Below are 11,832 nucleotides of genomic sequence, written 5' to 3' on the forward strand. Positions count from 1 at the left end.
ATATATAATAGTATATCTAATATTATATAATTGTCAAATACCATTCACAACATTTATATAATTTTTTCGGAAGTCAATATGTATGTATTTTGTTTATCTTACTTTTTTCTACACTTACCTATATATTGTATAAATATATTTTATTTTATAACATACCTACTTATTAATAATAATATAATTCAAATAATCGAATGTATAATTGTATTGAAATAAATTACTTTTATAAATTCAATTGGATTTGTTACTTTTAGGGCGGGTTGCATAAAGATCAATCTGTAAATTCGTTACCGGCCCTGTAATTTATCGGTCCAGTAAGGTTTAATGATTGTGTAAGACTTGATGTGGGTTGCATAAAGACATTTTTAATTTATTGATAACCGTGGTTACCAAATAAATTAAACCACGTTTTATTTGATTAATTTGAATAATGATAACACAAATGAAAAAAATATTGATAAATTTGAATAATGATAACAAAAATGTTATACATTATACTTATTCATTTATTATGATATAATGAAAATTTATGACTTATGACTTATGAGTACTCTGTCTTCACTGTCCACTACTGGAGTATCAAGTTGTACAAAGTACAATGACTACTATACAAGTGAAGCGTACACGAACAAAAAACTTTACAGAACAGGAGAAAGAATTGTTAATAACATTAATAACGCCTTATAAACATATTATTGAAAACATTAAGCCATTAAGGTATGTATTTCACCAATGTTCCTTAATTAATATAACATACTCAATATTGGCGTGTATTAAATATTCCTTTTAGGCTGATGGTTTTAATATAAAACAAAAAAACCAATCCTGGGCAGTTGTTACATCACAATTTAATGATCGAGTAGAAAGTGGGAGTAGAACTGTACAACAGCTAAAAACAGTTTATGACATGATCAAAAGACAAACCAAAAAGAACCTCAGTAATGAAAAGGTAAATCTTTATTTGTTACTAACTTAATATCAATAATTAAAATGATTAATGTTTTGTAATAGGTGATAATGTACAAAATAACAAAACAATTAACTCATGAAGAGCAATGTTTAATTGTGGACTTAGTACAATCGCATCATTCAGAACTTGTAAGTTTTTTTTAAGTAAAATAAAGAATGATAAGTACATAAAACAATTTTGTATATTTTATAAAAATATTTATTTGACATAGTTTACTGGTAGATCATATGAACAAGAAGAAGCATGGATAAATATTTGTGAAACTTATAATTTACATCAAACCACAGGTCCTAGAGTAATGGAGGAATTAAAGTTTATTTTTGATCATTTGACTAAAGCCGCTAAGATGGAAAATAGTACGGATAAGGTAAGATTCATTATAACTAGAACTGTTAATTTAAGATATTTTATGTATTGTACCTATATTTGATATAATTGAACTCAAATTTAATACATTCATCACCGTGACCCACTAGATTTCTATTTCCTACTGTTCAGCAGATCAGTACTTAGTTGCTCACATTTTATTAGCATTGCATCCATAGTATCTTAAAATGTGGGTAGTAGATTTAGATTATAAGTTTTCAAGGAACTCTGTAAATATTTCTTAAAATGAATAAATTATGTTCTATGAATACAGATTGGAAGATATAAAACTGGTGGAGGAACATATACTAAAAGTATGACAAGTATCAGTGAACAGATTTTGGGAGTTATTGCTGAAAGAACTGAACCACTTGTAAATAAACATGATGACGACGCTAGTTATATAACTACAGATATTAGAAGTACATGTAAGTTAGGTTAGGTTTACATCATTAATATTATATTAAATGTATTCATTACATTTTATCAAACAATATCATCTATAATATTAGATTTATTATTTTAGTAGGTATACAATATAATTATATTATATTATAAGCTAAATTTTGTTCAATGAACATTGTTTGTAGTCCATGTAGTCTGTCTTGTACCTACTTATTGCATTTTACTAAGCACCTAATTTTGTTTTGATTGAATACAATTTTGAAAATGTTCAACTAGTAACTGGGATATATTTTTGCACTTATTTCATTGATACCTCACTTTTATCTCTTTTTAAAGATCTTTAAATGTAAATATGTGTTAAAATTAAATACAAGGCTCCTGATATATTGTTACTATAGCAGTTGAAAAATATAAAAATACATACGACACATTTTTTTTATAAGAATTAAAAGTTTGAATTTTGACAAAATGTATCAAATTTAATAATTATTGTAGTGGAATTAGAAAAGGAATTAAGTGCCAGGTCACATGCACAAACTTATATAATAAATATACTTTTGCTTACCTATTAAAACATTATCAATCTAATAAATTATGTGCAATTTTTACTTATGAAAGGCCAAAAGAGTGCTGAATATACACTCATGGATCAACACAACTTAGATAATGTGGATGTGGAAATTGTACATTTTGATGAAAACGATGAGGAACTTGATGTTACTGTTGATAATTTGGGTTATACTGGCAGTACTAGAATAAATTGGGGTAAGAAATAATATTTTTAACCATATTATTTGTATCAAACTAAAATTATCTGTACAATATTTTGTTGTTTACAGCAAATCTCAGTCCTGAAACTTATGACACAACTAATATCTCACCACAATTAATTACAAATAATGCCACTACAAATACAGCTAAAACCAAGTCATATAATTCTCATTCATCAATCACCCCATTAAAAGATACAATCACTAAAAATCGATCATCTCAAAAAAAAATTTGTGACACTTTACAAGAGTTGACCCAAAATAAAATTAAAAAAGTGCAAGATAAGGGACTTATTTCATCAGAGTTAGATGACATTAAACTAAAAAAGTCCAAATTGGAGCTACAATCAGCAGAGGTAACCTTAGAAATACTACAAACAGAACTTTTAACCAAAAAAATAGAAATGGAATCTAAAAAAAAACAAATGCTACTCCAAGAGGAAATATTAAACTTACAAAAACATAAAATGTTAAATAATTGAATATTCCATACTACTTATATTTAGTAGTTTATTATTAGGATGTGATATTATAATATTTATAATTGTTCAATTTACAAAACAATGAAAAGCGTTAAGAATTGATGTTTATTTCTTGTTATACAATTATTAATTTTGTTTCTGTTATTATACAATTGTTTTTTTTATTTTATGATTATAAAACAAAAGTCATGTTTATTTCTTGTAAAATAAAGTCGTTTTTATTATCAAATTATTAATTTTGCTCAAAATATTTGTTAATACAATCAATTAAACACAGTTTCAATTAAATGTCTTTGTACTGCATTACCAGCTTGTCGAACAGGCAATACTGGAACTTGATCCAGCATATCAGCAGTAAGTAGTGTTTCGTCTATAACCAGTGGTTCATTTGCTGCAATTAACATATTGTGCAACACTACGGTAGCAATAATTGTGGTAAGAGTAGTCTGTATTTGGGTTCGTATTCCTAGAGATAAAACTGGGAACCGCCTCTTCCATACACCAAATGTTCTCTCTATGACATTCCTAGTACCAATTTGAGCTTTCTAAAACAAAATTAAGCAAATGTTTTATTTAAATACCAGCCCCTTTGGCCATTACATTTTTTTTAATTTGTATTACTTATCACTAATTGTATTTATTTTTTGCTAACCTGATATCGTAGTTCTGATTCACTTGTAGGATTTCCAAGCGGTGTCATCATATAATTTCTACAAGCATAACCCCCATCACCTACAAGAACCGAATTTCCAAACTCATTGTTTTCAAACTGTGCTCGTAATAATGAATTGTCGAATATTGTAGAGTCATGAACTGAACCAGGCCACCTATAAAAATGTGCATACAAAAATTTAAAAGATACAAAGAGTATTCATACTATTCAATAACTTTTCAGGTACCAACTTATTTCATAAATCAATTTAGCTACTACTCACCTAGCTACAATATTTATAAATTGCATATGGCTATTACACACTGCTTGTACATTAATAGAAAAGAATCCTTTTCTATTACGGAATTTCTCTCCAATGTCACTATTGGGAGACTGAATTTTTATGTGGGTACAATCAATTGCACCAATAACTTTTGGAAAATTACGTGTTAAAAAGAAATCATGTTGAACTAAGTCGATTTCAGTTTGTGATCTTGGCATTTGTATATATTTAGGTTTTAGAAATGCAATAGCTTCAGAAACTTTTTTAATGACACGGCAAACTGTCGATTTGTGGACATGTATATGATCACCTAAAACTGCCTAAAATGTAAAATGTATCATTACACTAAATTAATTTTAAATAAATATTAAATACTGAATCATGACAAACCTGAAAAGCACCTGTAGCATAATATCTCAGGGCTATCAGAAGCTGTAACATTGGTGACAATGACACATTTCGTAGTGTATTTTGAGTTATATTGTGGCTTATCATGTCAAGTAGATTCATGAACATACATTTTGACAATCTAATAAACACAGGAATATAATGTAGGTATATTTAGGTACTATATTTTAATACGAGAGAAACAGTAACATATTATTAAGAAAAGAAAAATTGTCGTTAGGAGCCAATGATAGTTAAACTATGTTAATATATTTGTAGGTACAGTACCTAATTATATATGAAAAGTTGTATTATAGGTACAAAGGTATTTATTTAATAAATTATAAAATATTTTGATATTAGGTACCTGAATCTTTGTTTAAAATCTACATCATCATAATCTGTCAGTGGATTAGACCTGTCTCGAAAAAATCGTGGTCTTGGTAGCAATTGTAAAACATCAATAATAAATAATTCATCATCACTAGATGAAGACGAAGCCGACAAATTCATTGATTATTAATTTCAAAAAGAAACAACGAAATTTTTTAATTATTGAGTCTAAACAAATAAATAATTCACTATCAAAATTGTCACCAATAACATTGATAACATTCGTATAATTAATCGATCCGTAAGTTACAGAACCAAAATCCGATCTGTAGTTTACAGGTCCAGTAGTCAATAGTTTACAGAGCCGTTATCACTATCGGGCGTTCAAGCAACACCCACTTTTATTTACAGAGCCGTTAGCGGTTAACGGTGCGATAACGGTTCGGTAAGTCACTACAGGACGTTTATGCAACCCACCCTTAAAGTAATTATTACTAATTTGTATAGTTGTGTTGTAGTATAGGTATCTAATACACTAATTATTTTATGAGATAAGTTTTAATTGTTGTTATGGATGTTTTATATTAAATTAGAGGACTCGATTTTCGATATTTTCAAAATCCATAAAATCGTTTTGCATTTTTTGTTTTTTGTTTTCACTTTTTTGACTTGTGAATAATTGGTAGAATAAATTAAAATATCAGAAATCTAGTCCTATACGTTAACACATTCAACTCTCCTCTTCAACTTTTATACGAAGTATTTTGATTTAAAACCAGTCAGTCAGCCGTGTTTTTGGAACTAAAAAAAATAAGTTTTTACTCACAGCCGCGGCTGTCACGGTAATGCAAGGACGGTCGCGGGCAGCGCAATAAATCGAGGATAATTTTATTTTGTTTCATTTTACGTAAATAATAATCTGAACATAGTAGGTATTTATAAAATGAATGCAACGACGTGCGGAGCGCGGACCGCCGATAAGAGACCGACCGGTTTTGTCTTGCCCGCGAGCATGGAGTCGGAACTAGGAGGGGACAAACTCTGCCGCATAGAGTAATATAGAGGCGGCGTTCTGTTGTAATGTTGAAGCACAAATTGCCTCCAAACAGTGCGACCACTTTTAAGGTTGTAACTTATTGTATCGTAGCAAATGCACTCCAAGATGGTTAGATACATAATATTATTATAAATTATAATTATTAATTACCATATTATAGGAAAAAATAATATTCCTATTGTATTATATTGGTTTATTTAAGTGAGTAATATTCTAGTTATAGTGAGCATATTTAAACATAAATAAATACACATATTATCAATTTTGTTTTTTTACTGTTTATTACTTACAACATAATAATATTAAAATTAACAAAAAATATTAAATAATTTAGAATTAGGTATACTTATAAAGTTATAAATATAAATAAAAATATAATTAAATTAAAAACATAATAATTAGGTACCTAATACACAAATACACAATATTATATATAATTAAATAATATAACTCTATGGTTCAACCTACTTTTATTATTTAATAAGTCTTATATTTATCTTAACACTCAATACTTGTCCGTTTTGTAGTGCCATGCACTTATTTTTACATTGGGTTTTGTTTTTGTTGTTCGCTTAAAGTTTAAACCCTAAGAAAAAAAAATTATTTTTATTTTTTACCATTATCAAATTAAAAGAATATGTTTTACTTATCTTTTATTTTTCAAATAATTTAATGTGCTTCTTTTTAAACTTTGATTTTTTTCAAATAATGGTGTTATTAATTATTGTATTGTTTTTAATTTCTGAAACTTATAAATATTAATAATGTGATATTTAAGTGATTCAAATATTCTGGAGTTGTTTATAAAATGAGTAAGAACCTTTGACTGGATAAATAGTTTATTAATAGCTTTATTTTGATAATCATAAGATTTTAAAATTTTTTCAGTATGGAAACATATTGAAATAACATCAGCACTAGGGTAGCTCAATCCACCTTTATTACCACCTTTTTGTTTTAATGTAATCAATGAATTCAAGAAATCTTCTTTATTTACAGCACATAAAGCTATTAAACATGGTTCACATCTAAGAACAGAAGTTAATTTGTGAGCAACAAACCCAGCAATATAAATTATCACTTCTTTTGAAAAATCACTGTAAATATAATTATTTTGGCAAGTAATATAATCGTGGTCTGATACAAAATTATTATGAATAATTGAATTTTCTTCGGAATCTACTATATTATCATAATTATTATTTGAACTATTGTTAATAACTTTAATTGGATCAGAACTTGAATAATGTAAAATGTCTATGTGGTCAAGTGGAATACAATTACCAGTATTAAAATGTCCAATATTGTTTTGTCTAATGACCAATTTTTTATAGGCTGACCGAAACTGCCTAGCAGTTGGGTTATTATTATGCCCTCCCATTGCTCTTACACTTCCAAAAAATAGTTCTATGTGGTCTTGACTCAACCTATACACGGGAATATGATTTAAATAACCAGGTTCAACTAACCTAGAGTACAATTTTAGCAAAGAATGCAAACATAAAATGAATCCAATGAAACCCGTCTTTCGTTTAGATTCCAACACTGGTATAAATTTCATATTTTCTTTTACTTTTAAACCTTGGACATACTTNTTTTGCATTATAACATTAAGAGCCGTTTTATCAATCACCAGTTAAATGTCTAGTTAACTAATCTCAGATAATTACTAACTGTAGATTAAAAATATTATGATTTTATCAAATATATTTATACTAAGATTAACTATTCTAGCGTATAACAAACCGAAGATTAATTAACTACCGAAATGCATTGATTGATGTTAGTCACATCAGTAATATGAAAATGTTTCTAACTTCTATCAATGAATTGTAATCTTTTATCATGATATATTTATTTTGAGTGATACGCTTACATTATCTGACATATTTTTTTCCGATCTTTTGACGTTTTCAGTTAACAGTTTTTTACTTTTAAAAATATAGAATAGGTACTATTTATTTTATATGTTCTCGTGTTGTATTTGTTAGTTTTGAGTACAATTTTATTACTATGAGTTTATTAAAAATCAAACGTGAACGCTCCACAAATTTTATTGACGGCGAACTGCAACTTCTTGTCGACCTGGTGGCTAGTCAAAAACATATTTTGGAAAACAAAAAAACAGATGCCGTAACAGCCAACCTAAAGAATAAAACTTGGGAAGCATTAGCAAATAAATTTAATTGCAAAAGCCTAAATGGATATCGTAGTCCAAAATGTTTGAAATTAAAATATGAAAATTTAAAAAAAAATGTAAAAATCAAGTTGCGAGATGTGAAATCAAAACCCTGTGTAACAGGAGGAGGACCTCCAATTCCATTAAAAGCACTCAGCAAATTGTCCCCTATGGAAGAACAACTAAGATCTTTGAACCCTCTAGCTTTTAGTGGTAAAGTGTCAGAATTTGACAGTGACAGAATTGAAGATCAAAATACATACAGTCATGAAATGCTTGTACAGGATTATGAGAAAAGTGACAGTAATGTAAGTAATTAATATTTTGATTGATTCGTACATTATTATTATTACAAATATTGTTAATGAATTTCAATTATAGTGTATGGATGAAAACATTCTAGAATTTGATTGTCAAGAAAATAATACTGATGTTAGTTAAATTTGTAAAATACTTATCTGCTTTTTAATTGGATTAATACATTTGTATACCTAATAAATTGTTTATTATAAATCATCAAGGGATTTCAAGAGTCATTTGTCCATACTTCTGAAAAAGATTTTGATGTTGGTGAAGATTGGACAGATTATACACCAGCAAAATTGAGAACGCCGATTTCTCCAGAGCTATCATCTACAACACACCAGAAAAGCTTAGACACTCTGCATTCACCTAATATATTTGCTATCTCTGATGCTGGTTCAGATGATGAGTTAAAAAGTGAGAAAATAAATATATATATATTATTATTACTATATATTATAATTTATATTATATTCTTGCTACTTTAATGTTAAATATAGTAAGAAACCCTCAAGAAAATCTGAAATCTAAAAAATGTTCTGCTTATGCAAAAAAACAAACAAGGTTAGTTGGTTGAATATTTTTAAAACCAAAATCACAAGAATGATACACATATTAGTCAGATAACTATGTTCTTATATTAAACACTAATCGAATACAGAATTAAATATGTAATTACAGTAAATAGTGTACTATTATTATGATTTGAGTTTCTTACATAATTTAAAATATATTTGTGAAAAATGCTTGATAATATTAATTACATAGCTTGTTCATTAAATTTGTGTTATTTGAATTTATATTGTATACGGTTTGTCCCTCTAGCATTATTAATACTAATAAAGATTGGTCATACGCAGCCAAAACTAAAACTAAACTTATGCAATTAAAAATAATGCTGTTGGAAGAAGAACTTATTTTTAAAAGAAAAGAAAACGAATTGAAATTAAAAATTTTGGCTGCTGAATTGGCATCCAAAGAAACTTAAGTTATTTAAGAAAATTGAATTTATCTTAAATGTAATTACATTTTTCACTTGAAATTATATTCAGAATTTTTTTGCTAGAACTTTAATCTCATCACAGCCATTGGCTTAGATTTGATCAACTCCATTTAATTTTAATGAACATTTTTATTTTTGAGTAATATTTTTGTAGTTGGAATTAACTCAATAAATAATAAATAATTTTTCTTATATCTAAGGCTATATGTTGGTAATGATCAAAAGGCCATATCTACATGCAATATAAAAACGAATAAAAGGTAAAAATAAAAAAAAATGCATACGGCCGAAGATGAGTTATTTATCTAGTATTATTATGAAATTATAAATATAGAATAAACTAAATGTTGATTGGTGACGGATTTGAGGTCAAGAATGAATGCAAAAGAAATATTTACTTTAATTGATGAATTCTAGATTAAAATTGAATTATTTTGATGTACAATTTCAAGTTAAATTATTTTTATTTGTTTTGTTTACTTACTCGTGTAGGGACAAGTCCAATCTGTGATCTACCGATAAATGGCTGGTCATATTCATATTTTTCACGTCATATTACTGCAAAAACAAATTTTAAAACTGATGAAAAATCATTAACTATTTCAGTGTGTATTGGGTGGCATGACCTCCGCCATTCTTCTTTAAGTTGGCTGTTTAATAGTGGAGATGCGCTATTGACTTTCATATTACACTTGAACCTGACTAACTTCCACAATGACTCAATTCTTTGAGTAGGTATGAACTCCAGAATTTTCTTCCAAAAAGTTATCAGTAAGATGTTTTATAGTTTGATGAATAAATCCATGGTCCTCCAGAGAACTATATGATCGCCACTGATCTCTGTGAATCGTTGTACCAATTTCTACCTATTTTTCTATTATTGGTAAGAGCGTTTATCAATCCCTCTTTTCTACAATGAAAATTCGATATTTAGTTTTGTTGTAATTATTAAAACACAGGCCAACTGCCCACGGTCCCTGTATTCTATAATTTTTTCTTTATTTTCATCATTTGAAGTTTCTTCGCTATCTTCAAGTGATTGTGGGTCGTAATCACCACGTTGTAAGCGAATTATATTTTCGTTTGCCATGGAAGAAGGATCATTTACTTGTACAATGTAACCAGGACCTCCCATTTTCCTTCTTTTTGAAAACGGGTTAACAACCAAGTCACAGCACAGATTGTACCATAAAATTATAGTGGATTTACTCCTACCTGTCCATAAAACTGCATTATGTACTGTTATAGGTAGATCACACATTGGACCAATCCCCTCATGTATTTGCTTTTTAGACGTGCGATCTGAATCATTAAGTTTTTTTTCAATAATAAATTTACAGGAAATGTCATTTTCTAATGTTTCATATAAAAATGTTAAATGTGAAACAATACATTTAATAAGCTCTGAGTTTGGACTTCGACGCTGGGTTGATAGAAATCTGAAAAGACGAACAAACATTGATGCTATGTCGTAAATTTAAAATGAAAGCAAGTTAAATATTATTATAAGTTTTATTTTGAAAAATTAAAACATTTTACACACTATTTGGGGCCTGGTTCGTTATATTATATTTCTGCTCGTGCTTTGACAATAGCATTATTTCCATACGAAATCTTCTTTCCAAATTTCTCATTGTTTTGTTATGGTAATCGTCGAAATTATCAAGGTCTAGTTTCATCTTACAATTTTCTTCTTCTAATAAATCTTTTTCGTTCGTTATCTGTTTTAATCGCACTTTAATATTCTGTAATTCTTTATTGAAGCTATTTAATTGTCTTTTACAATTGTTATAACATTTATTTTCCCTTTCCAAATATTCATTTCTTTTCAAAAGAGCTTGAGAAGAGTTATTAAGCATCTTTGTTTTATTTTCAATTATCGACTTACGTTTTTGTAAAAACTGATTATCTTCAGCAATATACTCCAATTTGTGTTGCAACGATTCAGACAATTCCAAAAATTGATCTAATTTTTCTTCAAATACATCTTTTAATTCTTCGATTTCTTTATTGTACGTATCCATTAATATACGCGTATTGTCATTATGTAAGGACCTAACTGATCGTAACTCGAGAATATGTTTTTTTTGAACAAAGCGAATCGCGTATTTTTGTTCTTCATCTATTTCGGCTAAATAATGAGCTGCTGTACATTTTATCACATTGGCTCTGTCATTTAAGCGTTTAACACTTCGTACTGCCAGATTTGTTTTTTCGTTTGTATGTTGCGCGCTTTGTTTTTTCAAATCATCTCGAAGCGAATGATTCAGTAAAAACAAATCATTGTTATGATTTTCCCACTTTAAATCTGTTGCTTTAGTGGCTAATTCACATTCCAAACGTCTGGCGTCCAAATTGTAGGTGTTTTGATAAGTAAACTCTTCGCGTTGCATACGTAATCGTTTTTCAAGACCCTGTATTAGAATTGCATCATCAATTGCTTTTTTTTCCATTTTAGTAATCTCTAATTGAAGTTTATTCACAGACTTTTGTGCGACTTTCATGGCTATATTTGCCTGATTTCGATCAACTTGTAACAATGTTATTTCTTTGTCTTTTTGTTTAAGCATAATAGCACATTTTTTTGAGTACTCTAATAGTTTAATAGGGTTAAGTTCCGTTACATTTACTTCATCCAATTTCAT

The 11,832-nt window shown here is 28.1% G+C and overlaps 2 protein-coding genes across 2 annotated transcripts; both read right to left on the reverse strand.

Annotated features, from left to right (window-relative positions):
• Positions 1–3,253: 3,253 nt before the first annotated feature.
• LOC111027093 (putative nuclease HARBI1) lies at positions 3,254–7,305 on the reverse strand. The gene is made up of 6 exons (XM_022305318.1): positions 7,043–7,305; positions 6,613–6,730; positions 4,316–4,357; positions 3,926–4,245; positions 3,643–3,862; positions 3,254–3,535 (listed from the first exon to the last, which is right to left on the reverse strand). The coding sequence occupies exons 1-6, from the start codon at positions 7,303–7,305 to the stop codon at positions 3,254–3,256; spliced, it is 1,245 nt and encodes a 414-aa protein (XP_022161010.1).
• Positions 7,306–10,722: 3,417 nt separating this feature from the next.
• LOC111027094 (daple-like protein) lies at positions 10,723–11,832 on the reverse strand. The gene has a single exon (XM_022305319.1). It carries the CDS (start codon positions 11,830–11,832, stop codon positions 10,723–10,725), a length of 1,110 nt encoding a protein of 369 aa, XP_022161011.1.

Source organism: Myzus persicae, unplaced genomic scaffold (assembly GCF_001856785.1).
Source record: "Myzus persicae strain clone G006 unplaced genomic scaffold, MPER_G0061.0, whole genome shotgun sequence".
NCBI classification, from domain to species: Eukaryota; Metazoa; Arthropoda; class Insecta; order Hemiptera; family Aphididae; genus Myzus; species Myzus persicae.

Bases quoted from the DNA above. Each gene is read 5' to 3' on its own strand.
- LOC111027094 (XM_022305319.1), bottom strand. From the start codon at position 11,832: ATGAAATTGGATGAAGTAAATGTAACGGAACTTAACCCTATTAAACTA.